General features: G+C 54.4%; 1 protein-coding gene across 3 annotated transcripts in view; it reads left to right on the top strand.

Annotated features, from left to right (window-relative positions):
* Positions 1-17,599, top strand: part of GSN (gelsolin) — a 54,124-nt gene that overhangs the window by 21,528 nt on the left and 14,997 nt on the right. Inside the window, exons 1-6 of one of the 3 annotated variants that reach the window (XM_039234617.1) lie at positions 4,553-4,733; positions 6,234-6,438; positions 7,164-7,318; positions 12,778-12,939; positions 14,438-14,587; positions 16,018-16,107. In XM_039234617.1, the coding sequence (XP_039090548.1) occupies positions 4,590-4,733; positions 6,234-6,438; positions 7,164-7,318; positions 12,778-12,939; positions 14,438-14,587; positions 16,018-16,107 (906 nt within the window). In that variant the 5' untranslated portion in view covers positions 4,553-4,589. Of the gene's footprint in view, positions 1-4,552; positions 4,734-4,782; positions 4,854-6,233; positions 6,439-7,163; positions 7,319-12,777; positions 12,940-14,437; positions 14,588-16,017; positions 16,108-17,599 lie in introns of those variants that run through there. The other 2 variants (XM_039234618.1, XM_039234619.1) reach the window with 2 other exon arrangements.

Raw genomic sequence — 17,599 nt, 5'->3', positions numbered from 1 at the left:
GCTCAGTTTTGCCGGGTTTTATAACTGGCCTCTCTGTTTACTGACTATTGTCCCAATTAGCAAAATCCTGGGCCAGAGGGGTGGGTGTTCCCAGGAGGACCCAGAGAACAGCAGGGAGCCAGAAAGCAAACAAGCGTCCAGTGAGGGCTTCCCAGGAGTGGCCGGCTGCCTGAGAAAGCAAGAACAACAGTGTTTGGGGTGGAGAGAAAAGAACAGGGTGGCGTCTTCCAGGCCCAGCCAAGGCCTTTTGTACATAGTGGCTGGGGGCGGAGGGTGAGGCTGCCTCCTCCAGTCTCTGGTAGCTGCCCTGGGAGGCCCAGAGAGACATGAAGACCGGCCTAAGGTTACAGAGGGAGCAGGGCCAAGCTAGTTGGGGGGAGGAAGGAGGGGAGGTCTAACAACAGAGGAGGGACATGGGCTTGTATAGCTACTTCCTGTAGAAGACACTGAAAAGCTACCTACTGTGTGCGTGGCTCTGGGCAGGAACCAGGAACAGCCAAGATCAGAGGTCAAGGGGATGTGTGAGTTCCAAAGGGGGTCAGGGACTAGGACACATGTCTGAGCGGCACAGAATAGAGGCCTCGGTCCATCTTCTACTCAGTGGCCACAGCCCCGGGGTCTTCCTGGGACAAGCCCTTGTCCTGGGTGCTCACACAGGGGTGCGGGGGCGCCTAGCAAGCTGTCCTGGACCTCCCGCCCTGGCCTGGGAGGTGTGTGGGGATGGGGGCGGGGTTGGCTGCCTCAGAGACTCCTGAGCCTGGCCTGGGCTTGATTGGTCTAGCCACTGCAGGGGTCACGGCTGCTCCTGCCCAGGCCAGATGGCGCCAGGAGGGTCCTGCCTGGTCTTCTCAGACAGTGCCTAGGGATGGGAGCCAGCCGGACGTGTGTTTGAATCTCAGCAATGCCTCTCTCCAGCTGAGTGGCCCTGAGCAAGTGACTGAAAGGCACGGAGTCTGTTTCCCCATCTGTGACATGGGAACTTGAAGGCCTGTTCCCTCCGGTGGCTGTGAGGAGATACCATATTGGACCCCGCCTGCCTTTCCTCCGTCCCTCCTCCCAGAGATGTCTGAGCCCAGAGGTGAGGTGGCATGCTGCCATTGGTGATGATGGTGCCTCCTTCTGTGGCTCGGTGACCCCTGGACTGTCTGACCCAGAGGGTCCTGTGGAGGTGAGCTGGTCCAGTGCCCCCACTGTACAGATGGGAACACTGAGGCGCACAGATGTGTAGGTTCTGGATATGGTTGCACAGCCAGTTTCTGGGAATGCTGCGGCCAGGAATGCATCTTAGAGCATACTGCCCCAGTGCATAGGGTGTGTGGGGACTTGAGGCCCAGACAGGGTCAGTGACTTGTGCAAAGTCACCCAGGAAGTCAGTGGCAGAGGCAGGTCTGGCAGTTGGGCCTCTTCAGTTTTACCTAGGGGTCTTTCTTTTTACTGAGACCCCACCCCCACCCCCCTGCCCTGCTGTCCTGAACTCCTACATCATCTTCCAGGCAGGGGAGCAGCGTGAGGCCAGTTGTCCCATCACAGGCCACAGCACATCACTGCCCCTGGAGCAAGAGTTTCCAGGCTGGGGGCTCCCCGGGGGCTGCGGCCAGGGTCTCCTCACCAGGTCTCCAGTGCTGCGGACCCAGGCTCCAGAGCTGCAGGGCCTTGGTAATCAGTGTGCCCCCCAGGGCCAAGGCCACGCCACGGCAGCTCTCTGTGAATCATCAACTGACCAGGTCAGGGTCACCATCTTCCAGAAGGGGCTGCTCAGCTAGGCCAACTGCCAGCTCACTTTCACCCTGGGGGTGGGATGATGCAATTTCTTCTCCCTGCTTGTTTGTATTTTCTGAACTAATGAGCGGGCATTACTTAAGTATATTTTTAGTGGTATTATTTTTTAAAAGAAAAAAAAAACCCACTACAATGGATACGTACTTGGAAATAGTTTCAAATCCTACAGCTAGTGTTATTTTCAGGCAAGTAGATTGAGGTGTAAATTATATACCGGAACAATTCACCCATTGTGAGTGTTCAGGAGTCTGATTTTTAGTAGATCTTTCTGTTGTGTGATCATCACCATTAATCCAGGGTTAGAATGTTCTCATCCCCCGTAGGTGTCCTCCCCTGGGGCTGAATGCAGTGATCGCAGCCTCAGGCAGCCACAGCAGGATTTGCAAGTGAAACTCTGCAGCTCCATCTGTTCCCATTCAAGCACACTGCCTTGACAGTTGGGTGTTTATCCTCGACTTTTTAAGGATGCATGCAAAAAACAGCCACCCTTATAAAAAAGAGGCGAGGAGTCATAGCATAGTCCTCGCACAATTTGCTTTTTTTTTTCTTTGCATTCAGAGGTCTCTCTCTGCTTCCAGCGTGCCTACTGTGTGCCAGGCACAGTCAGAGCCAGCTCATTCTGTCTTCACAGCTGCAGAGTGGTCCATTGTATGGCGGCCCCATAATTTATTTAACCAGGACATTTGGGTCCTTTCAGTTGTCTTCAAACAATGCTTCAGTGAACGTCCTTGCACGTATATGTTCGTGTCTCTCTGTAAGGAATACTGAAGGAAGCGGGACTTTTGTTGAATTGTGTCTTTTGAATTCACGGAGCTAACTGCTGTGCAGAGAGCTGAAGCCGGTGTACGCTTATAACAACAGCATGTGGGAAGTGGGGGGGGGAGAGGGGTTATAATCTTCCAAATCCCCAGGGAGAGGGGAGAGCCCTGAATTCAGGCTCTGCAAGCCGGGGGCTAGGCACACAGCCCCGAGCCCTGGGGTATCTCTCTGTGACTCCTGCCATCCGCTCATCTCTTGTTCCCTGTGTCTCAGACTGGACCCCTACTTATTCGCTAGATGTGGCCTGTGTTTGCTTGTCCTTTGCCCACGATGTCCCCTCCCCTAGAATGTCTCTTATTCTCAATCTCCCTCCTCCTTGTCCTTCGAGGCCTAGGTCATAAGTCTTTTTTTTTTTTTTTTTTTTGTGAAGCCTTCTTATAATCCCTACAGTCTGAATTGCCTTCTCTGTCTGTGTTCCCTTAGCTCTTTATCTGACCCAGAGACCCCCTTACGTGGGAGGAAGCTGTGGGTGGCACAGGGCAAACTTCAGCCTGATTCGATAGAAACTTGGCGTCAGTAGGAGCTAGGATCGGTGGCCATAGCTTTGGGGGAATGGGGACAGGAGCTCCCATTTATCTAGTGGCAGGTCAGGCCCTCCCTTTTCATACACACAGACTGATTTAATCCTCAGTAACTACTGTACCCATTTAGCACATGAGGAGACTGAGGCATAAAGTACCTGACACACACTGGAGGGTGGGGGTCAAACCCAAGTCTCCAGCTCCCCAGTTCTCTTCCTCTCATTGCACTAGGTTGTTGGCAGAGAGGATGGGAAGAGAATTTGGAAACAGAGAAGTGGGTCCAGGAGAGGTGGGGAGGGGAGAGAGAGGGGTTAGTGGAGGTGAGCAGCAGCCCCCCCCAACCCCCCCGGGGGTAGTACTCAACTTAACCCAGCAATGGGGGGCCTCTGGCAGGTCGGCGTAAGGGTGGGAAGGGAGCCTGAGAGTGGGGAGGAGACTTAAGTCCTGCCTTCCCCTGGGGAGCCAACAGATAAGACCTTAAGCTGAAAAAATAACCTGCCCCCCCCCCCCGCCCCAAACGCATAAAACAAACCGGCAGAACCACCACCAGCAAGGACAAGAACCTATAAGGGCTTGTTATTTAAGACCTGAAAGGAAGCCCTGCAAACATCAGCCAAAGGAGGCAGATGCAAGTGGCTGCTCCTGGGGAGAAGTGAGTGGGGTTGTCGGGGAACAACTTTGTACAAACGGGTGACTCTAGGTTGTGATGAGCATAAACTTTTAAAAAATAAACACTTTTTAAAAGGGAAAGAAGGGCGGTCTCAGGAAGGTCTGCCCCCACCCCTCACCCCCTGGAGGCTTGCTTGCTGCTGAAGGCAGGCTCCCTGTCCTGCCCCCAGCTGGGGCGCAGCTAGGTGGGCTTCCCCGATCCCCCCCCCCCCCCCCGCAGACTGCCTGGGGTCACATCTGGGCTGTAACCGTTTCCTAGCTGTGCGGAAGTTGCTTGATCATTCCGCACTCAGTTTCCCCCTCTGTAAAGTGCGGCTGTTCATAGGACCCGCTCTGTAAAGGATGTTGTGAGGCGCTGGCCTTCATAGGATGTGTGGAAAGCGTACAAAAAATACAAGATTGTGTTACTGTTTTGCTGGAGCTGTTCGGGGCAGAGAGGGGAGGGGGCTCGTGTGGGGCGCACAGGGGGCTGGGCTGGGTTCTCTGCCTTTGGTGCCTACGTGCACCCATTTAGTGTGCACTGCACCCATTTAGTGTGCACTGCGTTAGCGCCTGCTGAATGCCCGGCCGTTTGCTTCGTCGCCGCCCCCGGAACAGGAGTGAAGGGGCAGCCACGCCCGGTCGGGTCGGTCCGGGTTGAATCCCTGATGTCCCCGACCGCCAGGCCAGATCCCCGCCCCTCCGGGGCCCCGCGCCTTCCCGGAGGGGCGGTCCCGGCTTGAGTGGGCAGGGCAGGCGGCTATATAGGGTCGGTGGCCCGGGGATCGCGGCTGCCGACTGGGGTCCGCCGCCGGTGCTGCCATGGCTCCGCGCCGCCCCGTGCGCGCCCTGCGCTGCGCCCTGGTCCTGGCGCTGTGCGCGCTGTCGCCGCTGGCTCGCGCGGCCACCGCGTCGCGGGGGGCGGCCCCGGCTCGGGCGGCCCAGGGGCGGGGGCCCCAGGCGCGGGTGAGTGCCCGGGGGTCCGGGGGCTCCCGGAGTAACTCTCTATTGTAAGTTCTTGCAGATACAGCGCTAGGAAAAGGGGAGTAATTCAGGTCTAGAATGGAAAAACTGTTTTGTTGCTTTGTAAGTATCTCTCGCTGCTTCCGGGCTCCTGTGGAAGGGGGTGGGAGCCTCGGGGGCCTGGCTGTTTCCCTCCCTGGAGGCTAACCTCACCTTGGCCGGATTTTCTCATTCCCTCGACGCTGCCTTCTGATCTTACCCGTCTCTGTCTCCTGATTTCTCCTTTTCCTGGTCTGATTTCTCCTTCCGTCTGCCTGATTTCTCTCTCCGCTTCTGATTTCTTTTTTCATTTCAGATTCCTCTTTCTCGTCTGATTTCTCTCTCCTTCTCCAGGATTTCCCCCCTTCTTTCTTGTATGAACTCACTTCTGCCTGCTTATCCTCGTTACTATTATTTATTTTCGCTTCCCTGTTACCTCTTCGGGCCTGTCTGGTTTCGCCTCCTCACTCCTGTTTTCCCTTTGTGTTTCTCCACCCGTCTGCCTGAGTTCCAACCCCTCTGGTTTCTCTTAGAACGTCCTCCGGCCCGAGGTGATCTGTGCCTGCTGATTTACGCCCTCCAGCTCCAGGCTAACCATCCCGCTCTGCTCCATCTCTAGCCCCTGTGCATGCCTGACGTCCTTCCCCCCATCCTTGACCACCTCATCTCCAACAGGCTCCTGCAGATCCCGGCTGCGTCCTCTCCACCTTTTCCAAGAAATGGAATTTGGGGGTGGGATGTTGCGGGGGGCAGGAGGGAGGAGGCAGACAGCGCAGGAGGCCACTTGGGCTCAGTCATCTAGGCCCTTCTTGGGAGTGTGCTGGGGACATGGCTTGGGGGTGGGGAATCCTCCAAAGAGCAAAAGCAAACAGGCTGTGTGACTGTGGGCCAGTACCCTCTGCTGTTTGGGCCTCAATCTCCCTATCTGCAGAATGGGGTTGCATAAGGAGCTGTCTGAAGACCCTTCTAGTTCTAAGAGCCACTGGAGGTGTTGGAAGGGAACACACTGAACCCCTGGGGACCCCCTCCCCCTAATTTACCTTTGCTATATGAGAGGGGTCTCCCTTTGGTTCCAGAGCTTATGCTCATGGGGCTCACAGCAGTTCCTGCTGAGCCAGTTCCTAGCTGGGGGCCCTTGGCAGAGTCACTTCACCTCTCCACGCCTCAGCTGTCCCATCTGATTGGCACTAAGAAGGGAAGGGAACAGGGAGGTAGAGCCCTCTGTCCCTCCATCACCGGTGAGCTGAGTAGGCGAGCCACACTGTGGTCAAGGACAGGGCTTGGAGCCTAAACTCTGCCCTGTTTGCTCACTCAACAGAGACAGGGGTACACTCACCTCGGGGTGGGGAGAGTCAGAGGCTCAAGTGAGATGCTCTTGAGGCTGGAAACCACCCTCCCTCGTGCCCTGGGGTCTCTCCCCACCAAGGCCCCTGCCCCCGCTCAGGCCCTGCCTGTCTCTTCCAGCCCAGCAGCATGGCGGTGGAGCACCCCGAGTTCCTGAAGGCAGGGAAGGAGCCCGGCCTGCAGATCTGGCGTGTGGAGAAGTTCGACCTGGTGCCTGTGCCCCCCAACCTCTACGGAGACTTCTTCACAGGCGACGCCTACGTCATCCTGAAGACGGTGCAGTTGAGGAACGGGAACTTGCAGTATGACCTCCACTACTGGCTGGGTGAGGCCGCCCCCTCCCGCGTAAAGCACAGACTGGCGGGGCACATTCCCCCGAAGCGCCCGTGGGGACTTGGTGACTGTTTAGCATCAAATATGTGCCTGCCCCTCGGCTAGGGGTTGTGTGTCTGGGGACCCTAGAGCCAGGCTGCCCCGGTTCAGACCCCAGCTCTGCCCTTTGGTAGGTCACCCAGTGACTCTGTAAGGGGCACACCCTACCTCACCAGAGTGTCGGGAGGGTTGGACAGGTCACTATGGCACTCAGAGCTGGGCTCACCCAGGGCCCCTGGGCCCCCTCCACACTTCCTGGCCCGGCTCTAGCCACACCCCAGTTTGCCCTGCAGAGTCAGGAGTCCGGGGCCCCTCCTCTGCTCTGGGACTCGGTAAGTCCTGCCCCTTCTCTGCACCTCGCTTTCCTAATCCGTGGACCGAGCCACTGCTCCTAGGCCTGACTTCATGCCTAGAGGTCTGAGAAGGGAGTGCAGGGCAATGAGTGAGAGGTGAGTGTAGGAGGATGTGTCAGAGCTGAGAGGACTCTTAGAGACTGGTGCAGTCCGGCCCCCCACTGCCCCGTTATACAGATGGATTAACTGAGGCCCGCAGAAGGTAGGGGCTTGCCCAGCTTCTACAGCCAGGCCAGGCCAGTGCTGGGGGCTCTGGATTCCTCCTCCACGGTGGACTGGGTCCCTTTTCGGGAAGCCAGGCTCATGCTGCTCTGATGCCCCCTAGGCGACGAGTGCAGCCAGGACGAGAGCGGGGCAGCCGCCATCTTCACCGTGCAGCTAGACGACTACCTGAATGGGCGAGCCGTGCAGCACCGTGAGGTCCAGCGCTTCGAGTCACCCACCTTCCTGGGCTACTTCAAGTCTGGCCTCAAGTACAAGGTAGGTGCTGGTGTCAGGGAGCTCGCTTAGGTCCATCCGTCTCTCAGCCTTGTGGGGTGATGTGGCAGATAGGTCAGAGCTCGGTGTTTGGAGCTGGCTAGCCCTGGGTCTGAATCCTGGACCTTCCTAGCTGTGTGACCGTGGACAAATTGCACTTTCTCTCTGGGCTTCTGATTTCTTATCTTAAAATGGAGAGAAGAAAATTCAGCGCTTCACAGGATTGTCTTCCTAGCCCCAGGCACGAGGGGTGGGCCTGGGTGGGCATCCAGCCTCATGCTTCCCCAGGGCCAAGGCTCAGTCCTGCTTCTGTATCCCTTAGTTCTTAGCTCCTGCCAACAGAACGCCCCATGTTGGTATTTGAAAGGGCCACATTCCTCATTATGTTCATTAGAATCCCCTTTGAACTTGAACTCTGAGGAATCTGGACCAACACTGCCCTTCCCCCAACCCTCAGCGAGGTGGGGCTGAGCAAAGCCAAGTCAGGAGCCCTGAGAGGCTCTGCCCTAATATACTGTGTGACAGGCAAGCCACTTGGCCTCTCCGAGCCTTCCTTTCCTCTGGATGCATGAGAGCCAGTTGTACCTGCCCTTCAGGCCTGGGGACAGGATTTGGTGAAGGGCGGCTGGGAAATGCCGGCACAGGGCTGGCACCGTGGAGGGGCTCAGGGAAAGCTGTAGTTTTACAGAGTTAGGGTTCTCTTTGGTCAGTGTAGGGAGGGGGTCATAAGCTTAGATGGCCAGATGGGCTGTAACGTCAGAATCCAAACATCTTATTCTAAGCTAGGGAGGGAAGCTGAGGCACAGAGAGGTTAAGCAACTGGCCCAGGGTCACCAGCAAGTCAGACCCAGAGCCAGAAACAGAGCCAAGACCTTCTGACTCCCTACGTTCCTTCTACTACACCACCCTGCCCCTCACAAGCAGGGCTGTATCCTAGGGGTGAAGCCCCCTGTGCTGTTGATGAGCTTTGTGACCTTAGAGACGTCATTGCCCCTCTCTGGGCCTTCGGGTCCTCTGTGCCAACCAGGTGGCTTTCGGGGGGGCTGAACAGGGGTCTGCTCAGGTGAGGCACTGGACAATGGGAAAGCACTCTGAGACCGAGGGAGCAAAGGGTGGGGTGTGTTCTGGGAACGGGGACTCTGCCCTGGGCTGGGTGGAGCTGGTCTGGGTGCCCTGGTGCGTATCTAGCGCCCCCTGTTGGCCAGTGTGTCCATACCCACAGCTCTTCCTGCTGAGCTGCCCAGCTCCCCCTTCTTCCCATAGTGCTTTAGGAGGCTTTGGTACCTTAAAAAAGAGGTGAGAGGGTTGGGACCCAGGCCCCAGAGCCGGAGAAGACCAGGCTTTTTGTAGCTCTTGGAACAGGAAGTGGAAAGAGCACTTGACCGGGAGTCAGGGAGGTTGAGGTCAGGCCCCAAGGCTGCCCCTGTAACTGCTAGAAGGCTTTGGGCCAGTCAGGGCCTCCGGGTGTGTGCTCTCGCGCACTTATCAGGCCCTCATAACAACGGTGGTTGCTGCTGTGTGGACACAGTGTCCTAACTCCTGGACACGGTCAGCGGCCTCCTCAGCTTGTAGGTGCCGGAGCTGGGACTCGACGTGAGGCGCCCAGCACAGAGCTGGCTCCCTGGGGAAGGTGGACCTTTCCAACTCCCTGGTCTCTGATCTTAGCGCAGATGGGGCCTAGGAATCTGTGCTTGTATCAAGCCCTGCTGCCAGGGGGCGGCCTTCCCAGCCCCGCCCTGGATTTGGGACTTCAGTCCTGAAAGGCCCAGGCCCCTCCTGGTGGAAATGGGAGGTCCAAGGCCAGTCCTGTTCGCTACCTTCCGTGAGGCCTCCCGCTGCCCCCGCACTTGGCAGACCCAAGGTTCCTGGCCCGGCGCCCTCATCAATTATAGATCCCCAAGGAGAAGAGTTTGTTATGCAAGACTTGTTCCTGTGAAAGCCTGCTCCTCGGGACCAGTTCTGTCCTCGGGAAGGGGGGTGGGGGGGGTGAGAAGGGGGCAGGGAGGGGACAGGAGCCACTAGAAAGGGTTGTCATAGGCTCTGGCCCCTCTTACTCTGCGACCCCATCCCCAACCCCCCCCGCCCCCCAACCCTTAAAAGTATTGCACTTTTCAGACTCTGGAGATCTCTCCTCCTCTTCTTCCTCCTCTGCCTCTCAGAGAGGGTCCTAGAGGGCTCTCATGACTGGGTTATTTGAAACCCTTTGTTCACAGAATCTGGGCTGGGCTGAGTCCGAGAAGCCCCTGGCCCCACATAATCACTTGGGCCCTTCCCGGACTCCCTCCCATTTCTTAGATAATAAGTAACCTGCAGTTCAAGGGCTGGAGGGGACCCGCCCCAATCAATACATTTTTCTTTGTCTTGTGAATAGTTTGACATTTTAAAAAAATGTAAATCTTTATAGATTTTTTTCCCTTCTTCTAAGAGTAATACGAGCTTATTGTAAAATGTCAAACATTATAGAAATACAGGTTTTAGAAGGTAGAAGTCGCCTGTGATTCTGCTTTTAGAAGTATTCCACCAAATGGTAGATCATATTTTTCACTATATATGTGAACGTATAGCTGTGTATATTCATGCATACGTAAGGAACTCTGTCTCTCTTTAAATCATCTATATAATTTGGAAAGCGACTTTTAGGACCATTTAACCTGTTGAATTTTGTTCAAATAATGTGATGCCAATCTCTGCCCACCTAACGATGAGGCCATAGAAAGCAACAATCAGTTCTAAAGACTATAGTGAAAATTTCCACCCCCTGCAGTTGAAGGTCCACTAATGTCTTTCAAGAGCTTGCTTTTATCTTTTTGTTAATGTTTCCAAGTCTAATTTCCTAGGTTGGTAAGGTTAGCAGAGTTAATTAATCAGGAGATTCATGTCCATGTCCACAATCATGAGATATCAAGCCTTCTTTTACTTTATAAATTCACATATAGTTTATTTATTGTTTTTACAATGTTTATTTTTGAGAGAGAGAGAGAGAGGGAGAGAAAACACGAGTGGGGGAGGGGCAGAGAGGGAGGAAGACGAGGATCCCAAGTGGTCTCTGCACTGTCAGCACAGAGCCCGATGCGGGGCTCGAACTCACGAACCATGAGATCATGACCTGAGCCAAAGTCGGATGCTTTGACCAACTGAGCCACCCAGGTGCTCCCAAAAAGTTATCAAAACCAAGATTTATGACATAAAACAGCCCTTTTTCTTTTATTATTTTTTAAATGTTTACTCATTTATTTTTGAGAGAGAGAAAGAGAGAGAGTAGGGGAGGGGTAGAGAAATACGGGGACAGAGAATCCCAAGCAGGCTCCTGTGCAGAACCCAGTGTGGGGCTCGAGCCCACAAACCGTGAGATCATGACCTGAGTCAAAATCAGAGTTGGACACTCAACCCACTGAGCCACCCAGGCACCCCACAGCCCTTTTCCTTTTTTAAGAAAATGTTTCTGTTTTTAAGTAGCAAATAAAAGGCACATTCAAAAACGTAAAATAGTTCAGAAACATAGAAAAGAATTAAGGGCCTTTCTCTTCCTCCGTGTCCCTGTTATCTGGTGCTGAGCAATCTGTGGAAATGGTTGGTATGTCCTTTTAGCACCTTTTGGAGAAGTTTTTCAGATCCACTGTCCCTGTGCCTCCAGCCGTACAAAGTCCCTGGGTCAGGGCTGTCCCCAGACACTCAGGGATTCCTGGGCTGGCAGATGGGCAAGGCTGGGTCCCTGAAGGGCGAACTTGGGGATAAAACCCAGCACCTCCACTAACTAGCTGGGACCCTGGGTGCAGAGTTTAACCTCTTTGTACCTCAGTTTTCTTGTCTGTGAAGTGGGGTAATGAGAGCCCCCACTGGCTTGTTGTGAGGATTGAATTGTATGTCTGTAAAGCAAGTGCCTCAGCCCCCTTGTTATGGGCTCACTAAGGGGCAGCCGCTGCGTGACAGTAGGGTTTGCATGCTTCTCCTCAGCTGCCCTTCCTCACCTGCTCCCTAGCAAGAGGGCCCTTGAAGAGGGGTGGGGAAAAAGGGTCTGTGAATACCTTGGTAGCCCTGCTCAGCCCAAGGGGATGCTCTTGAAAGGCCTCATGCTGGTACCAAGAAAGGACACCAGAGGGCGCTTCACTCACAACAGCACAAACCACCTTTCTTAAAGGACTGTGCCCTGAGTGACCCTAGTTACCTTTGCTCTAAGAAAACCTAATGTTGGGTGAATTGTGTGGGCATTTTAGATGTAGTCACACCTGGGTTTGAATCCCAGCTCTAACATTAACTAGCCGTGAGGCAAGTCCCTTCACTTCTGGACTCTACTTTCCTCATCTGTAAGATAGGGATGACTGATACCTTCCTTACAGACGATGCAGGCAAAATGCCCAGTACAGGGGGCACTGTCATTTCACACACACTATATTGCTCACTGCGTATAGATGTAGTAAGAGTCTAATTTAAATGTGCTCCCTGTGTCCCCTTGCCCTGATGGAGTCTGTGCAGCCAATCTGACTTGGCTTTGCTCTGCAAAGACAGGGGCCTGGAAGGGGTGGCCTCAGTGGGAGCCCTTCTCCCTCCACCCCCCTGATGCGTGGGGCCAGGCTGGGAACAGGAGGCGGAGGTTCAAGCCCCAGCTTTGTCACGCACATGCTCGAGTGAGTCGCTTCACGTCTTTGGGCTTGAGTGTACCGCGAGTAAAAAAAAAATAGGAAGCCCTGACAGGGACCTTCTTGGCTCTGACTTGTCAGCCTGGGGCTGGGGACTGCTCGTGAGAAAGTCAGCGATTTTCCTTGGCTGAGCGCAGTTTTGACCACCGCAGGGCAGCCTTCCTGAAGGGCCTCCCTGGGACTTGGTGACGACTGCACAGGATGGCAGAGCAGGGATTTACATCCTCATTTCAGAAAGGAGAGGCCGGAGGCTCAGAGAGGGATAGAGACTTACCCAGAATCACCCAGCACTGTGGTGGCAGGGGATTAGCATTTCTGCAAATGGTTTTGCAGAACGCTTTGAGCTGCAGGCGGGATGTGGTAGAGAAGGCAGTTCTTGACTCAATAAGGTAGGGCAATGCTGTATAAAGCAAAAGGCAAACATATTTATTTGCCACAGGACTTCTCAGAGCCTTTATTATGCTAATGTGCATTGTGTAAGCCGTAAGAAGCATTCCCTGTGCTTCTTTGATCTTGGAACCCTTTCCTTAAAGAATAACCTGGAAGATCGAAATTCCTTAGAACATCCCTTAGGAAATGCGTTTTCTCAGCGTTCTGAGAGAGGAATGTTTGTAGCTTTTTGGTTCAGGCAAGTGGCCTCTGTGGTCTTTGTTAGTGGAGAATGAGATTCAAAGGGGTGGCAGCAAGTAGAAACTGACCAGGGAATCTGCTGGAAGGCCCCCGGTCCATGGGCCAGTCGCCTTCATTTCACCCCTCTCCCCTTCCCCCATATCTGCTTCCCTGGACCCTTTGCCCTGGACTGACACCGTCTCCTTGACCCAACAGAAAGGAGGCGTGGCATCAGGATTCAAGCACGTGGTACCCAATGAGGTGGTGGTGCAGAGACTTTTCCAGGTCAAAGGGCGGCGCGTGGTCCGTGCCACCGAGGTGCCCGTGTCCTGGGAGAGCTTCAACAATGGCGACTGCTTCATCTTGGACCTGGGCAACGTGAGTCCTGCCCTGCCCTTTCCCGGGGGGCCCCTGAGATCCTTCTGGCCTGGCCAGGCCCCACTCTGGGGATGTGGACCCACTGATGTGAGCACACACAGAGACGTGGGAAGGGCAAGCCCCAGGGACAGCAGCTCCCGCGTCCACACATGTCCTGCGTGTGAGTCAGACACACCTGCAGGGACTCAGTCCACATGCGCACAGCATGAGGAGACTCGCATGTGTAGACCCACGCCCATCATCCACAGGCGCAGACTGTGTGCCCAGTGCACTCGAACTTCGACTGACATGCAGGTTCCCTGACGTCTTGTGTTCACGTGCCCATTTCTCGTGCCTTTTTACATATAGCCACCCACCTACACATGCAGGCACGTGCAAAAACGGTCGGCTCTTGCCCACCGTGCATGGGCATGCACCATGATGAGTGAGCACACACAGACTTGGGTGTGTGTCACACGTGCAGTCATACTTGCATACCTGCAGGTGGCAGTGTGTGCAGGATGAACTTACCCCAGCCCAGGCTACAGATGTGCCATGCTTTGTGCACGTGCCTGACATCCGTGCGCACTCAGACCCGCTGATGGGCATGGCCGGACACTCCCCCCAACCTCCTGCGTCCGCGTGCTGTGAGGTCCACGCAGATGTGAGCAGATAGACTTAGTGTAAGCTTTTTATTAAAGTCTCACAGGTACACAAAGACTGTGTGACTCCTGAGTGTACAGCTCAGTGGGTGTCTCGAAGTGAACACCCTCGTGTACCCAATGCCCAGAGTAAGAAACTGAACATCATCAGCCCCTAGAGGGGCCCTCCTGTTCTCTTCCGGTCCCTTCAATCCGTGGGTAGCTGTCATCCTGAACTCTCTGGAATTCTGTGGTTCCAGTAGTTTCTGAACTTTGTGTATGTGGAATCATTGCTCCTTGTGTCTGATGACTTTTGATGGACATCTGTTTCTGAGCTCTGTCCACATGGCATTTGGTTATACATGGTTTATTCTCCTTGCTGTGTCAGATTCAGCTGGGCTGATGCGCCCCAATCTATGTATGCTTTTAGTGTGTATGCTTCTGGCCGTTTCTGGCTCAAGGCTAGTGCAGGCTGTGCTCCCCGGAATGTTCTCGCACGGGTCGTTCAGGGCAGTGCAAAGGAACGTCTGTGGGGTGCACTACTAGCAGAGGCATTGCCAGGCCACGGGGTAGCAGTGCCTGGCGCCCGAGTAGCCAGAGCCAAATGGTTTTCCAAGATGGCTCCACCCGTTTCTGCTCCCACCAACAGGCAGCCAATTTCATACACATTCTATGTGTAGTTGAGCCTGTGAAAAAACACCTATCCAAGCCACATACTCACACATCCCGGTGCACACAGATCACACCCATTGTGCCTGGGCGTGTGCCCGTGAGGTTCCATCAGCTTCACCCGGGCAGGCGAACAGTCTCCTCCGCGTCACCTGCAGGGCTTATGTGAAGGCTGGGGCACTGCCTGACACAGGGTCCCCGTCTTACAGGACATCTACCAGTGGTGTGGCTCCAACAGCAACCGGTACGAGAGGCTGAGGGCCACGCAGGTGTCCAAGGGCATCCGGGACAACGAGCGGAGTGGCCGCGCCCGAGTGCACGTGTCGGAGGAGGGCGCTGAGCCGGAGGCGATGCTCCAGGTACCCGTGGCCACATCCCAGGGGTGCGGGCTGGGGCCGGCATAGGGACGGACGGACAGGATGCTCATTTTTCTTCCCCTCCTTTGGTTAGGCAACTGTGAGGTGAGTTTGTGTTTCCACTGAGCTGGAGTCCTCTGGATGTGGGGGGAGCAACTTCCCTGACAAATCCCAGACTCCCCTGAGAGGTGGGGCTGGAATCCCAGGGCCTGGCGCCTGCTGGGGTTGTGAGCCACATCCTCAGGCGGGGAGGGCCAGGTCATTCCAGGGAGCCAAGGAGGAGAGTGGTGGCATCTTCCTCCCAGAGCAATCCCTGTGCTGGAGCCTGATCAGAAAGAGACAACGGACCCTGTCCCCTCTCTCATCTTCTCATCATCCCTCGTGATTTATGGTGCATTTAGGCAACTGCAAAGCCAGCCAATGTGCTTTGAGGACATATCAATAGAGGCAGAGTTGACCAGGAAGAGGAGGAGACCATGTGCTCTCCTCCATGCCCTTTGCTTCCTAGTTATCTGGGGGCATTGCGTTTTGGTGTTTTTTTTTTTTAAACTTTTAATGTTTATTAATTTTTGAGAAAGAGAGAGAAGGAGAGAGAGAGAGAGAGAGAGAGAGAAAGCATGAGCAGGGGCGGGGCAGAGAGAGGGGGAGACACAGAATCTGAAACAGGCTCCAGGCACTGAGCTGTCAGCACAGAGCCCGATATGGGGCTCGAACCCACAAACCACGAGATCATGACCTGAGCTGAAGTCGGATGCTCAACCGACTGAGCCACCCAGGCGCCCTGAGTTCCAGTTTCTAGGAAGAGCAGAAGATGATTATTATTGGGAGAAGCCTGAATACCAACTGTGGCTTAGAAGGGGTGTTAGCCGAGGCTACGGAGTCTGGCTTGTCTCAGACGGACAAAAATAGGCTGAGAAGTCATAGGTATACGGGTTCCAATTCTGCATTAGCTAGTGCGTAGCTGTGTGCACAGGTTGCTTCATGTCTCTGACTTCGGCTGCCTCTTCTATGAAGTGAGAGCGATGATCTCTGCCTCCTAGCACGGGTGTGAGGGTTACGTGGGATCATTTGAAGGCATGTGGTAGAAGGTGCTTGTCATTCCTAGAGAGCCTAGGAGGAAATGACAGAGCAAGGGTCTGAAGGACCGTCCTGAGCAGGACCTCACGGATCTCCTGCAGGCAGGGCGACCGTTGGGGAGAGAGGGGGTACAGGACTTGCCAGGCAGATCTGGTTGAGATCCGCACACAGGAAACACGGGAAGAGATACAGGACATCTCTGCAGGGGGCGCCCTACCCAAAGTGAGCATCACTGTGGATGGAGTGGTCCTGGCCTGCCTGGGGAGGGAGCTCTCTCAGGAGCCGGGCCCCTCAATGTGGGCCGGGGCCGCCTGGAGTTCACGGCCACCCTTTCCTCCCTGCCTCGTCTCCTACAGGTGCTGGGCCCTAAGCCGGCCCTGCCTGCAGGCACAGAGGACACTGCCAAGGAGGATGCAGCCAACCGCAGGCTGGCCAAGCTCTACAAGGTGAGCCTTAGCCGCTCTGTTCCCTGGGGGGGGGGGGGTGTTGCTGCAGGAAAGCGGCCCCGCGGTCAGGGGCCCCGGCTTCCGCACGATTCCGGAGGGTGCCCATCTACTTCCTTTGCCTTCCTGCCCTGAGAATAAGAGCATTTGATCAACTGTGGACACATTTACGCCCTGCTCTCCTGTGTGGGGTCTCGGGCAGCACCTATCCCTCCTCTGGGTCTGTCTCCTCGTCTGTCAAGCAGGGAGAGGGGCGGTGAGAGAACTGAGGGGAAAATGTTTTAGGAACAGACTGGGGGAAATACTCCAGAAGTGGTCGTGTGTCTGTTTGTAGTTATTTCATCTATAAATTATTTCTTTTTTTTTCTTTTAAATTTTTTTTAATTTATTTCTCAGAGAGAGGGAGACAGTGTGAGCTGGGGAGGGTCAGAGAGGGAGACACAGAATCTGAAACAGGCTCCAGGCCCTGAGCTGGCTGTCAGCACAGAGCCTGACGCGGGGCTCGAACCCACGAATCACGAGATCATGACCTGAGCCGAAGTCGGACGCCCAACCGACTGAGCCACCCAGGCGCCTCTCATCTATAAATTATTTCTTGTAGTCTGTTTATATATGTTGTGTTTTTGTTTTAGAGACAGAGAGAGTCCACATGAGTGGGGGAGAGGGGCAGAGGGAGAGAGAGAATCTTAAGCAGGCTTCACGCTCAGCACGGAGCCTTACGGGGGGTTCCATCCCACCACCCTGGGATCATGAGCTGAGCCAAAACCAAGAGTCGGACGCTTAACCAACTGAGCCACCCAGGCGCCCCTATATTCTGTGATTTTTAAAACTCGGGCTGCTCTTCAGCAAAGGAGCTCTGGCCTCATGACTGAGCTCTGGGCTTATTTGTGGTCAAAGAACAGCAAAATGGGGTGCAGATTCCTATCACCTCTGAAGGAACACCACATTGATTTTTATTTTCATTAATAAAGTAATGTATGTTCATTGAAAAAGATAGCAATACTCCAGAACATAAGAAGGGATGAAATTTCACTAGTTTAAGTACTAATTTTAACATGTTTTCATTATAAAAGTAACAATACTCACGTTTTAAAAAATCAGCCTCTCCTGCACCCTTTTTGAGGGTTACCATGGTTACACAGCTACCGTTTTAGTGAAAGAAAAGTCCAGATTACATCTTTCTGTATCCAATTACACACTTTTCCGCCTCTATTTGATATAAATGGATCCAAATTCTTCATGCTTTTCTGTGACCTTCTTCTGCCCTCTCAGTTGCTACAACAGAGATCTCGATGGCTCTTTGTAGGGACTCTGTTGTGTTCTATTTTATGAATATAAGAATTTCAACAGACCCGCTAAGTGATGGGCAGTAGGGTACATCCGCCTCTTCTGGCTGCAGACAGTTCCTCTTTATGCCCTTGGGCTGAGCATGGCCTTGGAACAAGTGCCCAGACATGGATTATTGGGTCAAAGGCCGAAGTGTGAGTCAGTAAGC

This window comes from Hyaena hyaena, unplaced genomic scaffold, assembly GCF_003009895.1.
Source record: "Hyaena hyaena isolate Hyena2069 unplaced genomic scaffold, ASM300989v1 scaffold_90, whole genome shotgun sequence".
Taxonomy (NCBI): domain Eukaryota; kingdom Metazoa; phylum Chordata; class Mammalia; order Carnivora; family Hyaenidae; genus Hyaena; species Hyaena hyaena.
The sequence above is the reverse complement of the archived record's forward strand: the minus strand, read 5'-3'. Positions and strand labels throughout refer to the sequence as shown.